The sequence below is a fragment of the Paralichthys olivaceus genome, chromosome 11 (assembly GCF_024713975.1).
Source record: "Paralichthys olivaceus isolate ysfri-2021 chromosome 11, ASM2471397v2, whole genome shotgun sequence".
In the NCBI taxonomy this organism is placed as follows: Eukaryota; Metazoa; Chordata; class Actinopteri; order Pleuronectiformes; family Paralichthyidae; genus Paralichthys; species Paralichthys olivaceus.
In genome coordinates this window covers 14777886-14795407 of record NC_091103.1, presented here as the reverse complement: position 1 = coordinate 14795407, position 17522 = coordinate 14777886, and the positions used below count along the sequence as shown (strand labels likewise).

At 41.0% G+C, this 17522-nt stretch overlaps 2 protein-coding genes across 3 annotated transcripts in view; both read right to left on the bottom strand.

Moving 5' to 3' along the window:
• kmt2a (lysine (K)-specific methyltransferase 2A) overlaps nt 1-2667 on the bottom strand; it is a 39209-nt gene extending 36542 nt beyond the window's left edge. Inside the window, exon 1 of one of the 2 annotated variants that reach the window (XM_020088293.2) lies at nt 2325-2667. In XM_020088293.2, coding sequence (XP_019943852.2) covers nt 2325-2570 — 246 coding nt within the window. In that variant the 5' untranslated portion in view covers nt 2571-2667. The remainder of the gene's footprint in view (nt 1-2324) is intronic. The other variant, XM_020088292.2, reaches the window with a different exon arrangement.
• A 2520-nt stretch (nt 2668-5187) lies between these two features.
• ube4a (ubiquitination factor E4A (UFD2 homolog, yeast)) lies at nt 5188-16951 on the bottom strand. Its single transcript, XM_020088538.2, has 20 exons — nt 16821-16951; nt 14463-14632; nt 14171-14347; nt 13365-13477; nt 13089-13241; nt 12833-12992; nt 12507-12709; nt 12115-12306; nt 11676-12009; nt 11361-11487; nt 10895-11202; nt 10320-10452; nt 9974-10164; nt 9529-9629; nt 8972-9085; nt 8515-8689; nt 8235-8415; nt 7877-8024; nt 7540-7697; nt 5188-7368 (listed from the first exon to the last, which is right to left on the bottom strand). The coding sequence occupies exons 2-20, from the start codon at nt 14590-14592 to the stop codon at nt 7233-7235; spliced, it is 3234 nt and encodes a 1077-aa protein (XP_019944097.2). The 5' UTR covers nt 14593-14632; nt 16821-16951; the 3' UTR covers nt 5188-7232.
• Nucleotides 16952-17522: the final 571 nt, after the last annotated feature.

The following is a 17522-nucleotide window of genomic DNA, read 5'->3' as shown; positions in this document are numbered from 1 at the left end:
GTTAGGGCAGAGGGGATGTATTGTTACATGAAACACCATTTGCTTGAATGGATGATGTTACACCTGTTTCTCTAGAGTAACATTAAGCAGTGATTTAAAGCACAAATGTATGTCACAACCACTATAATGTGTCCAAAATCTTTCTATGATTCAACCTGCAGAGTAATTTAATAGACCTGCCTGCGTCTACACACATCGTTCACTCTGTTACTCACAGCTTTCAGTCTTTCAGAGAGGGGGTGGGAGGAGCTCAAAAAGCTTAAAAAGCTATTTGAACACAAAACTTGCATTTCAAGGAAGATGTGTTTCTCCAGAACATTATAACGCATTGTTTTAAAATATATTGCACTTTAAAATCAAACACTGCTGCAGTCTGAACTGTTGACAATCTTCAGCTTGTATGTGGTCACATGGACTCATGGTGTTGTAAGTAACAATATGGTTCCAAATGTCTTATTTCAAATAAAAATGTTTCTCTACAATACTGTGAAATAAAGACGTTAATATGATAATAATATATTTTCCAATATTCTGCAAAACGTGACTGCAACACTGGTGAGTTTTTGTAACCTCCCAAGTATCTGCATTCAAAATGTATTCAAGATCCATGCAATTTTCAAGTTCAGAATAAAAGCGTAACTAAATGTCAAAGTAGTGTGTATGCAAATACTCCTGTGCTTCAACCAGATGAGACTGGAAGCAGTGGAGCTGATGGTAAACATCCCCACACAGCGTGCTCCCACTGCAATGAACGCGTGCTGCTCATCATGGAGAAGGAAGATGGTAGTTCGCTAAGGCGAACACACCCCCACATCACACGGTTCGTCAAGAAGGAGCTCGTTGTTATTGTAGCCAGCCCTGCATGCGCACTGTCACGATCCAGTCTCGTTTCTCTGCTGAAACCAAGCTCATCCACACACCAAAGCCCGTAGATTCACTCTTCTAAGCACTCCAGCTCCGAGGGGGGCGATTCTGGACGTGTGGCCGTGCACCAGACATCACCCCCGAGCATTATAAGCCCGATATTATTTTGGTACAAGCTACGTAGTGGCTGTGTGGAGACGGGGAAAACATGTCCCCCTCCCATTTTCCTATGCATCAGCAATAGCCCCAGTGGCTAGCGTGGCGTAATGCGTAGCATGGTAGCTGCCCTAGCACACCACCGAAACACAGCCATGGAAATTATTTACTTTTGTGTGCGAGCTCCGCCAACTCCGGCTACAAAGCTTTAACCCGATGTGTGCTTGGCCGGAGGTTGAACACAGCAGCATCCCGGGCGAAGCTGCAACTTTGACGCCGCTTACGTCGGGGGGGGATAATGGTGTGGTTTTAGCTGTGAGGTGTAGACAGCTAGCCTGCGAGCTAACATATCAAGCTATGTTAGCCGAGCCTCGCTGGGTGGTTGGCACCTCAACCTCAAACAGCGAGCTCCTGGGTTCACGCTGTAAATACTGAGCTGTGACGCGTGTAAAGACCGATTATTAGATAGTAATGAGCCAATCAAGCGAATGATGAGCAGCCTCTCTCCCAGAGAAGCTACAGACGGACGCTAAGTTCACGTTAGCTAGTTACAAACCACAATTGTAGACTCTCGCCTCCCTCAAGTTGACATGTCTTGTTTTCAAACACGTCACACGCTACCATGAAGGTCCCGGGATGCTACTCTCTCAGCAGTCGTCCTCAAAATAAACAGACGTATTCAAACACTGTGTTACTGTGTAGACATCGTATTAAAGCTAAAACGGGACGAGAACTTTTGCTGTGCGTTGATGTGACATGAATCTGAAGGCTTCACGTCAAAGCTAATGTCAAGGAGCTAACTAGTAAACCAGTTACAACGGCTTAGCTACACACAGCACAGACAGTCAGTGGATGTACCGGTGTCTGTGCAGTGTGTTGACCGTGCTGTGTGATGTAATTACCCGGAAAACACCAGGGTTTCTCCACAATGTTTTGGTTCGGTTAGCAGACTGATGCTAGCAGCTGCTCATCCAAACTGTGGATGTAGCATGCTCCTCTCACTCCACCGAGGAGGAAACTTTCTCTCAGGTAGAACCGCTGAGAACATAAATGTGATAACCAGCCGGTGCCTGAAGTTACCACGGTGACACGTTACCGGAGAGTTTAAGGCCACAACAACCAACTCAAAGTTAACTGCATCCTGGGCAATGACAAGTTTGCTCCCAGCCCCACCGAGGGGGAGATGGTCAGAGAGTAACCGTTAGCTCCTGGTCTGTGAGAAGCAGCTCTCCAGGGGGACCGAGCCCAGCAGCGGTCCCACCCGACGCTCCACCGGCTCTGCTCCCGTCCCGTCCCGTGCTTACCTCCCCGCTGCTCGAGTCGCTCGATTCCCCCAAAACATCCCGAAATTTCTGCAGGTTGCTCCCGATGACCGAAGAGACCTGTAGTGCAGCATCAAACCCGGGTCCGAGCCCAGCTGCGTTGGGGTGGCCTCCCGAGACACTCCGCAGAGAGGCAGTAACCCTGATTCGGCCCGCTCTCCTCCCGGTACCGGAGTTGCTGCTCCCTCCGGGCCGAGCGGGGAACCGCCACCGACAGCTGTGCGCCATTTTACACTCTGCCTGTCTGCCCTGCGCTCACAGATACCTCGGTGGGCGGAACCCTAACCCAGCACTCACATAAACAACCTCCGCCACAGCGCTCCGCTCTCACTGGCCGACACGTCGTTATCCATGTTGCGGGGCGGAACCGAAGAAACCCCGACAATGCATTTCCTCAGCGGCCTCGTTCAGACTCTGCATGGCTGAATCCAAATCAGGTTCAGGGGCTTTGCCCGGGAAAGGAGCTCCGCACTTGAATCACCAGAAAGGACCAGGCCGTCGTTCCCGGCGCAGTTTGTTCAACAAGGAAAGTGGGATGTGTTTCTTATAAGTGGCAGTCAAAGTGTGAGATAATACAAGACCGAGAAGAAGTGGAGGAGCAAGGCAGAGTGTACCTGTTAAAGCAGGGGCGCAGCAAAGACATCTGCAGCCCATGTTGCTTTAACGCCCCCTGCAACACAACCCACTCTGTCCACTTTGTGTCCTGACCATGGTCCTGACCGTAGTCACTCAGGTCTGTAGGTAAGTGTAGGTCAGTGTGTCAAATTTAGTGACATCTAGTGTTGGAGTTGCATGTTGCAGCTGAATCCCCCTCACCTCACCCTCCCCTTCCATACATGTAAGAAAGCCTGTGGCAGCCTTCAATCAGAAAAACCCAAAAGATGTTTAGTTCTCTCTGTAGAGAGGACCTGCTCCCGATGTAAATATAAAGTATATAACTATAAAGAGCCCATTCGAGGTTAAAGAAAACAACAATTGATAAAACAATACAATTTAGATGACTAGGATTATTTTATATCCAATGTATTCTGCCAATAGATCCCTATCACCCGCATCTTACACACTGGACCTTTAGTAAAAAACAACATGTTGAATGATCATCTTTAAATGTAGGAATAAACTTGTTTCCAGCACTTTGCGTTGTGATGCACTGCTCTGCTTCATTTACGTTGACAGGTCGGTCTAAACCCGCTCCTCTTGTCTCTCTGGTATATATTGCTTGGTTACTGACCATCGGTTGTGTACCACTTTTCATGATGCATTGTGGGAAACAATGTGATTAGTGAGTGATTTCGGACAAAGCCTTTATCCTGTGAGGTTTTCTTTAAAAAGCTGCTGTGGAAACACATGGAGCAGATATGAGTGTAACTCCACAAATGTTTTTCTTGAAATACAACTTCTCAAAAGAGCTGAAAAAAGTCAGGACCTGATGCAGGAGACCCTTCACCAAGTCCTAAATCTACAGTTGGGAGAATCCGTACCAAAATACTCCTATCAACCTTATTTAGAAATTAAAAGTATCGATGCAAAAAATTAAAAAATAATTCATCTTTCAAGAGTGTGATGTGAGACTGCATGCATCCCATCTCTCGTTTGGAGTTATTTTATGTATTTGACTAAGTAATAAACAAAAAGTTATAGAGGGAAATGTTTTGGTAGATTTGTTAGTTGCAATTTAAAACTTATTGAGATGAGTAAAAAATTAAATATAACTAAGTTTTAAAAGCTTGGAAAAATAGATCAAACTGGTCAAAATGTTTAAGGTCAACTAAGATTACATTCACCTTTGTAATGTCACCATTGTTTGTGATAATCATACATAAAAAACACACAGTTAGATTATTATTTTAGAGTTATTATTATTGTTATTGATTTGAAAAGAAGTCTTCCATTAAAGTCGATGTCCCTAATATAAAATGTTTAAACTTTAGGAACGTTTTTTAAATATTAAACTTTATACAGAATCATATGTTGTCTGTTTGTAAATATCACTAATTGTCAGCAACTGAGAGATTTATATTCAGATACTTTAGTTAAAACAGTACAAAAGTACAATGTAACTCAGAGAAGACTTTGATAGTGAAAGTTGATTGTGACTTTCGTAGTGAAATACAAACTGGAAAAGCAAAGAAAATAAAAATTAATTCTCAGCTGAACAACAAACTAAACACTTAATTTTGGTTTTAGTAATAACTAGAATACCAGCACTTTTGAGCATCTGACATTATAATGTCTCCCTTTAAAATGTAAGTGCAACGTAGGCACAATGTAAAAACCAATGGACCAGAGTTTAATACGTAAAAATGTACAACACTGAAAGCTGAATTAGTTACTGATAAGAACTGCTCCTTTTAGTGTCTATCCAAGTAAAGTTAATGAATACACAATCCAACAACCAATGTCGGGTTCCTATATCACAGTGTCTCAATACTCGTTGAGGGTCACTATAATAAAAACGTAACTTTATGATGTTAACTAGTTTTGCAATTATGTGACCCAGAACAAATTTGTGTGACCTGGGTTGAAAAACCACACAACAGACTGAAAAAAGCTACACAAAGACTTGTGAGACAAGTTATATATATATTATATTATATATATTATAAAAAGAGGAAACATCAATTATTTATTGCAACCCTTTTCGATATCAATGTGATGTTAACAAATAAATAACAAACAAATTAATAAATGGTGAATAATATACCTTTACGCCGTGTTCCTTAAAATATGTCTTTTGAGATTCGCTTGTTATCAATTTCGTAATTGATATTATGAACAAAAATAATTTTCTACAAATATCTTAATGTATTTATATGTATCACTCCTGAAAGAGAACATAACAGTGTTTTATATAACGCACATTAGTTTTATTTTTTAAATCATACTGTACATTCAAAATAAACAATTTATGATCACAATTACAACAAAAATATTGCATTATAATTTAACCCAAGTAATCCTTCAGATGGTAGATATTCAACATACAGTATGAGGGCATGCCAGCGAATACAGCTTTGTGTACATCAATCACAGTTTCCCATTTTATACAACCACACTTAAATCTGAATTAAAACCCTTTTAATTCAAAAATCTTCTCAAAAACAAGTTTCCTTTCTGATTTACGTTCATTTTCAACCTCAGCTCCCCATATGCCTCACTGAATCAAACTCTGACAAATTATGTCTCTTTAAAGTGTGAAACAATTCAGATCCTCCTTCGCTTACACTTACTGCAAGGCTCTTGGTTTTAGGCACCAGTTCTATTGATCAGCTGTTTAGCCACTCGCTATTTCACTATGCATTCACACTCACAACTCGGTTCAGCATCACTTATAACCCGGTGATGGTAATTCAAAGGATGACAATGACCGCCAGTCAAAAATATGAACCCTATATTCTTGCTTTTTTGGTCCAGTATCAAGAAATATGGTTAATTGCAAGATAATAAAATGAATATGTGCAGATGATGGGGATAATATTGTGATTTTTGATTCTATTAAAAATAGTAATAAGATCTGATTTAGGACACGTTCACCTGAGAAGCCACTCAGCTCTGTCTCGATAGGGACGTGACAAATCAGCACTGTTTTTTTGGCGCCGCTTGGCTAACCTTTCACCTCAGATTTATAGGAGAAATTCAGTGACATTTCCAGAATCACCACCATGTTGTTGCAGTGAAAATTGCACACAAATTCCATTTACACAGTGGTATTCAGTGCATAATGATTAGTTAACCAAGGTCCATATTGATGTCAGCGTGATCTAGAACTTTTTCCATTCTCAAACCTGCTGTGCTAAAATATATCTTATCCTCTCACTATTATCCAACAGCAAATAAAAGCCATTACTCTTTCAAATAAGCAAAATAGTTTTTTACAAGGATGTAAAATTGCTTTAGGGAAGTGAACATCTGTGCCATATGTATATCTTTGTTCAACAATTAAGCAATTTTATTTTAAATTCTGGAGAACTTGGGTAGAGTGTTTTACATGTGCTACATCCTAAAGTATTGATCAAATTAGAATAATTATTGTACAGTAAATGAAATGTTCAACCTCACCCTCAAATGTTCAAACTCTCACATCCTCTCTAAGACAGTGCAGGTGCACCTGAAAAATTAAATACCTACATGTATACATGTTCAAATACACATTTTTTTGTGTTACAGGTTTGGTTAGGTTTAGATAAATATAGGTTATTTTTCGATAAATTATGTCCCACAGAATTCAGTTTTTTTTTAAAGTACTTACTTTACTTTAATTTTAGTGACTAATTCTATTTTTATTGCTGCTTAAGATTAAACCAAAACTGCTAAAATATAGGGTGTTCAAAACCTTTGAAAGGCAGTGTATCATGTATTCTTCATGGAGGTGAAATCAAGGTTAAATCATATATGACTCTAGCCATCTTCTGCCTCATGAGATCCCAAAAATACTCACCTTGCAGTATAAAACCTTGTTTTGGCCAGCTGCTCAGGCAGGAGTTCATTCAGTACCTTCAACAAGTTTTGTTGAATCTGATACGTCTGGCCACAGCTCTTACTGTAATAATAACTAATCAATACACAGTGTTCAGGAGGGAAAGGAACCAGAGGTGATATCACCCCAGCTAATGTTTGGAGTCAATGGAGTCAGCTGCTGTGCATGGATTCTGAAGTTACCACCAGCTTGTGCGCTACAGTTTGTCTGGACTGTTGTCACAGAGAGAATCCACTGAGGATGAAGGCTGCATGAAAAGCCTAATGCAACATTAGTGGGATCGGAGGATTCAGAAAAACTCCACAGAGGAGAGCACACAGTGGATTAGCCAAGAAAGCAGAGGAGCACATGAGATGTGGGCCAGGAAAGAAAAGAAGGATGCAGTCATTGTTTGTCACAGCTAGGGATCACAGCTAGCCACTGGGTCCCAGCTGCAGCCTCTCCTGCTTATGCTTATCCAGCCACTGTAAAATCTGCTGTTTGAGTTCCTCGTTTGGCCTGATCTGGTCCATGGTTAGAGGACTGCGGTTGAAAGGGTCTGTCTGGTCACTGCAAGGAGGACATAAGCAATAAATAATTCATTTGACTCCTGCACACCAAGCTCTTATTTGAACATTATGCTCCCAAGTTTGAGTTCTGATTCTACAGTCATAGCAATGAGACAGATAACAATGAAGACCGGTGTCTGGGAATTTCTGGGCATTGTAGGAAGTGACTTACCTAAGGAGATGCCTTGCTATAGTTGAGCGATCAACTGTTACGTTGGATGAGGGGAGAAGAACAGGATCCAGCATCAGAGTGGACATGATGGGGTCTAAGAACTCATCTGGAGCATCTGAATAGGTCTCCTCTTCCTGCTGCTGCCTGTCTGCATGGGACTAAAACAGAGATGAAATGGCAAAGACACTTGTTTTAATCAACACCTTGCGGTTGTACAAATTTTAAAACTCTTCTACTACAGTATGTCAATATTAATCAGTACAGATTCAAAGGAGAAATATTTGTAAAAGATGAAAACATGCTCTTATTATCAACATTTTACCAAATCAAATCATACCTTTATTTTATCAGCAATAAGTCCAAAACCAACAATCATTTCACCAGGTTTGTTGATCTTCTTCAGTACCCTAACAGTCTGTGAAAACAGGGTAGGAGAGTACGACCGGCCGTCCTTTGGGACTGTAGCACAGAAATTCTCCTCATCACTGCCAAGGACAAAAACATGTTTTTTAATAAGTGATCACAACAGTTTGTTTTGTAGCATGTAGTCAGCAATGTGCCACTATATCTATCTTCCAGATATTGTAGCACCAATAAAAATACTATACAAGGAATAGAATTACAATAAACAAAGACTGCTTTTTTTTTCCTGTTTCTTATGTGTATTCATGTAAATGTTGGGTGTGACAACATACCCCAGGTTCAGGTAGATGGTGCAGATATCAGAAACAAGCTGCTGGGGCTTGAAGTCGAACTCACTGAAGTCCTTGACTTTAAGGGCGCCCATCTTAGGACCCACCAGGTGCTGGAGGAAGTAGTTCAGCATGGAAATGATCCTCTCAGCCAGGAAGGGGTGCACAAATATCCCCTTGATATCTGGAGAGGGAATCAGCAAAAAGGAAAACAAACGTGGATGGATGAAGATAATGATTCATCAATACACACAGTTACATAGAAAAATCTTTTCAGCCTTACCTGAGGTGAGAAAGGCCAGTGTGCCGATGGTCTCATTGGACATGATGTTGTGGAAGCGTCCCAGCTGTCCAAACATCTGCAGGCTTGACTCTTTCTCTCTTCTAGCATCGGGGGCCAGGCCTTCCCACTCCCCTCGATCCCGCTCCAGCTGCAGAACTTTGATTTTACTCAGGTACTGTGAGGAAAGAATTAAATTTTATTAAGATCATGAAAAAAGTAGTAGTACAGAGTAAAAGTCTTAAAGATAATAGATACACTATTGCTAGGGATTTAAATAAATTGAAACTAACAATTTTATATTTCCATATTGCTTCAAAAGGACAAAATCTGTGCATGACTGGGAGCAGTATTTTGAGATTTCTGCTAATTTGAAAATAGAATTTACCACCAACTAAATAATAAGCATCACCACTTCAGACAAAAAAAGGTGAATGTGCAGTGAACTTTGTGAACTCACCTGAATAGCCTCATCTAGCAGGAAGATGGCATCATTCATCAGTAAGTTTAGGAACCTTAGGAACAGAGGGGGGTTCATGGCCTCCAGGTTCTCAGATGCATAGTCAGCTAAATGCTGAAACGAGAGATAACAAATAAAATGAAGAGCACATGGTGGGATCAATGTTCATTCATATAAATTCTGTGACATTTTACACCTTTTGACTTTTCATGTCCTTTACTACTCTTCTCACACCTGAACACTATTTGGCTGAGATGTGGTAATAGTGACAATTTTCATCTAATAGCAATACTGTTCAGGACAGTATGTTTATGGAACCTGTTAATAAGCTATTAGTGGTGAGTGAATAGAGAGAATATCCTTGATAGAAAGGTATTTGAAGAGTTTACAGTGTCTCACTATTGGAACAGCAAACAATATTATTTCGTCAGCCACCAACTCATAAAGAAGTCACACAGAAATAGATTCAAACCAATGAACATCTTGTCATGAGGCAAAAATACATATCATCATCTAAACTTCTAAACAGGCTGTTAAAAACACTGATACCTCATTACCTTGATGCTCTCTCTATAGCTATCTTTGCCCCACATGTACTTGAGGATGGGATACATGGGCCTTCTGTAGTTGAATTTCTGCTCAAACTGATGAGGATCACCTGAAATAGAATGAGGAAAGTAAATAAAATCAACATGCTTCAATGATGCCTTCTATTTGTTGTCACTTAACCCAGCTCCTCTCCTTATCTTGCTCTGTAAAACACACAAAGGTGTGCACACACAGTCCGACCTCTGAACAGTTCCACTTGACTGGAATCAGTCTTCAGAATAATACCATTAATGCCTTTAAGCAGATTCTTTTGACTCTTTTCAAGTGTGCATACTTGTAACAGCTTCTGTTCAGTCTATGGATGAGAATAATACTTCTCTTTTACAAGTTCAGTGGCATCTCCATCTATAACACTAGCAAGTAAAAAACCTGTGAGGAATACAACGGATTCACCTGTGAATTCAATGTCTACAAACACAGTGATGAGGGCCTCGGCCAGCTGAGGTGCATATTTGTAGGAACAGAAGACTCTCTCTCGCTGGAACAGGATTGGCTGAGCAGCACTAGGAGACACAGGCTCCATGTGTGGCATCACCGCCTCTAAGACCTCCGCAAGCTTTGCTCTTAAGTGTGGGTTCTTCATCCTGTTGGAGGAACACGACAAAGGGGATTTGATCATTATCTGAACATTTTATAAGGATCAGAACTAGATGAGCTCTCACAACTCTTCCTTTTAGTTCAACAGACAACTAATGACAATCGCAGTCATGATTTTTTTTATATAAGAGAAAAAACATACCTTTCCACATTACCCATGAAGACAGTGATGAAGTTGAGAATCTGCTCCAGACTTTCTGCAGAAGTCTCCAAAACATCGTCTGCAAATCGCCGCAGAAAGATGAAAAAATCTCCCAAGTTTTCTGCAAAAAACTCTGACAAACAAACAAAGATGCACTTTAGAAATGACTGTCATGTTAAGAAGGGTTCAGCATTGGTATCAGCTGTATATAAGCCAGTGTTAGAGATTTAAATAGCAGGACCAAAAGTATTTTAACTTAAATATTAACTTACAGACACCTGTGCCATTGTGCCTATGAACTCAAACAAAATTAAAAGTGAAATTTGACAATTAGAAAGACATTTAAATTGCTACCAAAATGCTGTTAAATCAAAATTATTGTGAGGCCAGATGGAGCATATGACACACACTGTATCACAGGTTCCAATTTAGGAGGTAAAAAAGTGAATAATCCTGATCCAACTTAAGATGGAGAGAATTCCAGAGAAACTCCTCTGATCTCATTGGGTCATTCTGTCAAACCAAAAAGGTTTTTTTCTGTGACTCTGTATTGTGCAGTGGATGATCTGACCTACCTGGTACGTAGCAGAGCACAGTATTCTGCATTGAGGGCAGGGGGAAACTGAGTGCTACATGTTCAGGCCCCTGGTTTCCCATTCCAAGCTGAACCAGCAGAGCAGCGGTGGAAGCTTGGAGATTAAGGCAGCATTGCAGCATAGCAGGCTGCGTCGTGGCAGCTTTGGTTGACAGATACACAATCATCAGACGCTCAAACTGCTCAAGGAGCTGCTCTGACATCGGGTTGCCAGTCCGCTGGGCCTCCTGCCATGTCACCTGGAGCCGGTGGAGAGACTGGTTCATCTTCACCATCTGCTCATGGAGTCTGGACACGGATATTTTGCATGGACATTAACAGAGCAAGACAAAGAGGGTTAATGCTGAAACATGGTGAAAACATGAGAAAAATACAGCTTCACTGTAAAGGCTTTAGTTGAAGTCTAAATGAGCTATTTTAACATCATAGAAGATGTTGGTATGTACCTGTGGAAGCCTAGATGCTGTGTGAGTTGTGTGAGGATGAGGTTTTCAGTCAGCAGGCTGTAGGACTGTGCCGACTCCACCGGCTGTTGAGGGGGCAGAGGGATCAGACAGGTTTCCTTGTCGAGACCTGAAATGAACGACAGGGATCCTTTAGTTGTACTCTTGGAAAATCTTAAGCCTTTAGAGAGGTGTAGTAAAAGATTTCTATAAACTTACTTGTAAAAGCAAATAAAAAACAAAAGCTACTGTATAATAGAAAAAAATTTAAAACGATAACAGGAAAAGTGTTTTTGACAATCATTCACATATATTGACCTTTTGCGTGCACATTGCGATTGCGCCTCTCTTCTTCGCTCAGCTCTTTGAGGCTGCAGTAGGTGGGGTTGAAGGTGAGCAGTTTGGGCGAACGAGGCCTGCAGAAAGGCTGGCACAGCTTCAGGAGAGCAGCACCCAAGTTTAAAAAGAATGCATCTGAAGCATACATCTGGAAGAAGATCTCTGGCATCTGGTTGGCCCATATCTTTGCCCGTCCAGCATTAGCCTGCAGACAGTTGCCCAGCCATGAGAGCAGGAGGTGACGCGTCTCACCAGATCTCTGGAGCAAGTTTTTCAATATTTGGTGCAGCTTGTCATGAAACTGGCCCATAAACTGTAACATAAGAACAGCAAAGACAATCAGCCCCGATGTGTTTGTAGTCCAAAGACAATATTGTAGTTTAGCAGCAAAAATGCTGATTAAAATCATTCTGTTTACCTGGTGGATGTTGGCCTCCTGGACCTTTGTCTCCTGGGCACTAGAGCGGGAGGGGTTCAGGAAATAGCCATGTCCCTCCACCACACCTGGGGTTTTTAACAAGCAGGATATACTTAGCACTGCCCCCAATAGACTCTTCTGGTACTGCAAACCATTGGCTGGATCTTTGGGCTGGATGTATTCCATCAGTACCTGAGAAAAAAAAAAAAAAAAAGAGTCACCTTTGGAATGATTTGAAAAGATAGGGCCCCGACATATAATATTAGGTAACACTGTAAAATGTTATGGGATTTCAGTGTATTATTTTATGTTAATTTATAAGTAGTAATCTGTTGCCAAAAAGAACATTACAATGACATTTGCAGATATAATGTCTCTGTGTGTCCTCTGACCTTAGCAATATCTTTATGGTGGCTGAAGTACAGGAGAACATCTAAGTAGGAGTAGAGGAGAGGCTGACAGAGGTCCATGTCTTTGATGCGTCCCTGGAAAATATCAAACACTGGTACTATCACCTCCTCGAAGGTCCGCACCTCCTGGTCAGAGAGCAGGCCAGCAATTGCCTCCTCCACAAACTCAACCACCTCTTCTGGCTCTGAAACACAACGATTTTTTAAGTGGAGAAAAGTATTTACAGAGAAAATGCAAAGACAAAAGTAAAAGGGAGGGAGAAAAAAGGCAACAGATGAAAGGAAAGTGTCAACAATACTAAACCTACGGGCTCCATTGAAAGCTTCCAGCAGCAGGTCAAAGAGTTGCTCGTAGATATTCTGGCTGATGTAGATCTCTGGGGTGAGCAGAACTGTCCGTGTGTTAGAAACAGTCAGATTCTTACAACGAACAGCAAACGAGAGTAACTTCTCTGGAACCTTCGTCACCTGGGGGACAGATAATCAAGACATTTGTTCCAACTAGTCTAAAAACAGTTGAGTGTTTTAGTAATACATATACAGTGACGTAGAAAAATCTTGCACCTCTTCTTTGGCTCTCTGGTAACAAGCAAAAAGGTAAGGGATGGCACATTTCTCTCCAGCGTCACGGTCAGCAGAGAGATTCACGGCACTGCATGACGTCATGTAGATGAGGTGGTTTCCTGGCTCTAGCAGCAGCAGGCGGTTAAACAGAGCCTGAGGGACAGAGGAAAACATCACAGATACAAATCAGACTGTGTAACATGTTCATTGAGAGGAGAGAAACGAGACGTGGCAACTAAAGCGTGGTGTCAAAAAAACGCGTTGTTGACATCTGACCTGCTCTATGTTGTCCATGTCCAGCCAGTCCTGTCCATCCAGATCTGCAGCCATCTCCTCCAGGTATACACAGCGAGGGGGGATCCCATTACCTCCTCTCAGACTGGGATCACCTGGGGTTGAATATAGAATCAGAGTTTATAAAATAAAGTCTGCTTTTTTGGAATATATATGCAACTTCCCATGAAGCTTAAACCAGACAAATCATGAATACTGGAAATAAATCAAAAGCCCAATATAGAATAAAATAAACCTAGGGGGATTAAATGCACAGCTTGTCTTTACTCTGGTTTATTCAAAAGTGAGGTGGAAGAGGAATTCATTGAAATGGCTCTTGAGGGGCTTTCAGTCTGCATTTCCTTAACATCATGATTCATTCTTAAGCAGGCACAGTGGTAGAGAGATGCAAGCGACTCACTAGGAGATCTCACAGTGTGTGAGGGCTTTGTTCTGTCTTAAAAGGTGGTGAGTCATTTGTTATTTACTGGAAACTTCAAATTTGATTCTCAAGAACAGCAACCACAGCCAACACCACAGAACACAGCACTGTCAGGCCCCTGTGTGTCTGTCTACTGTTCTTTACAGATGGAAGCAAGGATTAACACAAAAGTCTATTTAAAAGTTGTTTGCTGCTGATGTAACAGGGTCAGAACTGATTCAGAACACTCTAGTCAGCTGAATGCAGTCTAACGTGTTCAGACAGCTATAACACAACTATGAGTGTTCACAGTCATAACCCAAAATAAACGGTAGCTTGTACCCTCCCTAATGAGTTAATACCCAATCATTTTTCTCCTTTTACTTACTGTTGTCCAGAGTGATGAGAAATATGCGCTGGATCATGTGATTGACATTGAGCTGTTCACATAGCTCCTGGCGGGACCGGAATGAGCGACTGATCTCTGCCACAGAGTCGTCATTTTCATCAACGCTGTCTGACACAGAGTTTTCTGAGTCCGATTGGCTCTCCCCCGAGTCCTCCACTGTGACACCAGATACAGGATTTAAGTGTGAAACCATGTGGATTAACTTGACTCAGGTGTTTGTATGACCTGTACTAACTCAAAATAAAATAAAAGATCAGATAACCCGTCTTACGTGGTGGTTCAGCGGACTGCTGTTCCGGTTTCTGGCCTGATGCAAACTGTTTAGCATCAGCCAGTGAGCTGAAGAGGGCAGCGAAGGGGTTGCAGGAGATGTTCTGGTTGTTGTTGCCCTGGTCAGTCATCTCATTGGGGCTCAACACTCACTCCATCCAAGATCCCAGCCTTAGGGAGCAATTCACATTAGAAAAAATGAGCGACAGAGGAGCTGGACATATAATAACCAGATATGGGATTAGTAAACATGTGCAGCAATTTTACCACATATAAATGAAATTATCATTTCCATCAGTGTCCCATTATCATCATCACCACCACCACTGACTGTATCAAGTCTATGACTATAACCTCGACCTTACAATTACATGAAAAAGTGCCCAATTTCTGCATGTGATCATTAACAGCTTACTTTCTTTCATCATCACTTCATTCAGGTTATCTTGAACTTTTTGTCTCCAGACAACCATTGAATATTGTTTATCACAATCATGATTATAATTTAAATCAGAATGCATCATAATAAATGGCATTCTCTGTCTTTTTTTGTAGGGGGGATGCATGTTCCTCTTCTGTTTTTGATGTATTAAACTAGGCAGTATCACAAATGTTGCTTTAGAAGGGGTTCAACCCTCCTTTCTGTCTGGCTACAGCAATCTGTAGTCAGTCCAGTATAGTCTAAAAATATTTAAGCAGCATTCTTCTGCCCACTCCCCTACCTCCACACTTTGGTGTATTTTTTTTACACCAATCTGTAACAGAAGTGACAATTCCCGTATTGACTGCTGGTTCAGCCAGCTTGTCTACCGTCTCCAAAATGCTGATAGATACAGAGATGCACAAGAATGTGGCACATTCTCCTTGATTGGTTACTTTCTTAACCAGATTACATACAAGACATCATGATGACTGTTGGATGTAGCAGATTGAACAATAGTTGATACATGTTAACAATATATCGTAACTCTATGAGATCTGCTAAATATGTTTCCACTCTGTTGTTTGAATAAAAACTCTCATGTCAGTTTTCAGAATAACATGTCTCTGATTTCTCTTCAGTAACAATGCAGTTATAAATGTTGATAAACCATCATTAAACCACTGTTAAATGTTGAGTGTGAATTTGCTAATAAACAGCATTAGTAAGAGATTATTGTCAACATTATTGACTATTAACTGGGTTTTTTTAAGTTATATACATGCAAAAAGGAAAATATGAGCAATCTGCTAGTTTTTCTAAATTTTATATGACAGCAAACTCCACATTTTGGTAAGTTTGACTGTTGCACACAAAAAACCCAATAGGCCTATGTTCACTTTGGCTTCAGAAAATACTGATGGAAAATGTTCACTGTCATCTGGTATTTAATAAACTAAACAATCAATCGATGTATACAAATATTACTGTCTGTTCCACTGATGAAAATAACTGAGTGCATCATATAAAATAAAAAAAATCCCTGTTCGTTCTAGAAAATGTGGTGGAAAATGTGGTACAAAAGCACAACTTTGCAACATATGAGCTCAATAAAAACTAAAAAGAATTAAGGCTTTAAAACCTGAGTCCTTTGAAAAAACCAGTCCACAACACAAGACTGGGATGGAGGGCCCATCACTGGTGATGTTGTATACAAAGAGGTGCAAAATTCAACTTTGCAATTAGGACTGTGGCGTTTGGTCAGTTTGTAATACATCCAGCATTATAGGTAGGTAAGAGGTCAAACAGACCAGGGAAGAGAGGGGGTCTCCCTGGGGTCAGGCTGCAGAAGGACTTTCCAAAAACCTGGAGGTTCTCCATATTAAAGGCTTGTAACTAAATTGTAAAGCATGAATGAACGGCACGAGAAAACAGTTATTTAGGGATTATAACCTTTTAATGCTGCCTCATCAGACAGTGGCACTGAAACCAGTGCTGACGAGACTAGAAAGCCTCTGTCATCACAATCAGCCCGAACAAAGCTGATCCTCATGCACAGTTTGACACCGAGCTGTGTCACCACACTGACGGTGTGTACCGGTCACCGGGACGTTCGCTCGGTGCTTTAGCTTCACGTTGCAGCAGCTTGTCCCGGTTAGCCACCAGTTCAACACCACCCACCGATTACATATGTCTCTTTACGGGCCTGGCTCCCTGACAGTCCTCCATGACTCTGCTACACAGGTGTCACTTCACCTGCGAACCGCTGTAAACCGCAGCTTTAGCCTCGTGATGCTAGTTAGCTGACGAGCTAGCTAGCTAAGCTGTCATGGGGTCAACCACGGCTCCATTTCAGCATCGAATTAACAAACTGTTACGTTAATCTCATCTCCGACCAGTTCACACAGCGAACAGAAACGCTAGAGGCTGATGTCGTACCTGTTTGAAGAGAAGAAACGTGTGTTTGAGGTTTAAACAAATGGTTCCTTCGAAACCAGAGGGAGTTCCTTAGTAAACAGAAATCATCTACGTCATCAAACTGAGACGGAGCACCATCTCTGCTGGGCAACTTTTTTTTTCTTTAAAAAAAAAGATAAATCGTGGAAAAGTGTTTTAGAGATAAAACAAGACAGGATTCAACGTCACAGCTGTATAAATAGTAAATAATATAATGATCCCCACTAGACTGTTTCATATTGAATATCATTAACTGTTTCATAGAAAGATGAAGGAAAGTGCTATTGTTGGGAGAACTTTGACCTTTTTAGTTTAAAATGCATCATGGATTAACCTCTCAGGCCATGTGTTGTTGACAGCCACAAACCAACCTGTTATCTCTAGTTTAAATAGCTCATCAATAGATTGACAGAAAATGAAACGGCAGTAATTGCTTAATTATTCCTTCTAGTAAATTCTATAGCAAAAATCCCAAAATGGAATAACAGAAATTTTAATATTTCAAGTTGCAGTTTTCAATTTTGACTGATATGCACTCCAACTATGTGATGAGCATTTCATACACTGCACAATCAATCAATCACTGACAAAAAGAACTGTGTGTTGTTTTTGCTAATTAAAAGCCTTTTTTTTTGCATTGTCTCCAATAACAGGATATATGACATTGAATCTATGGAGTCACTA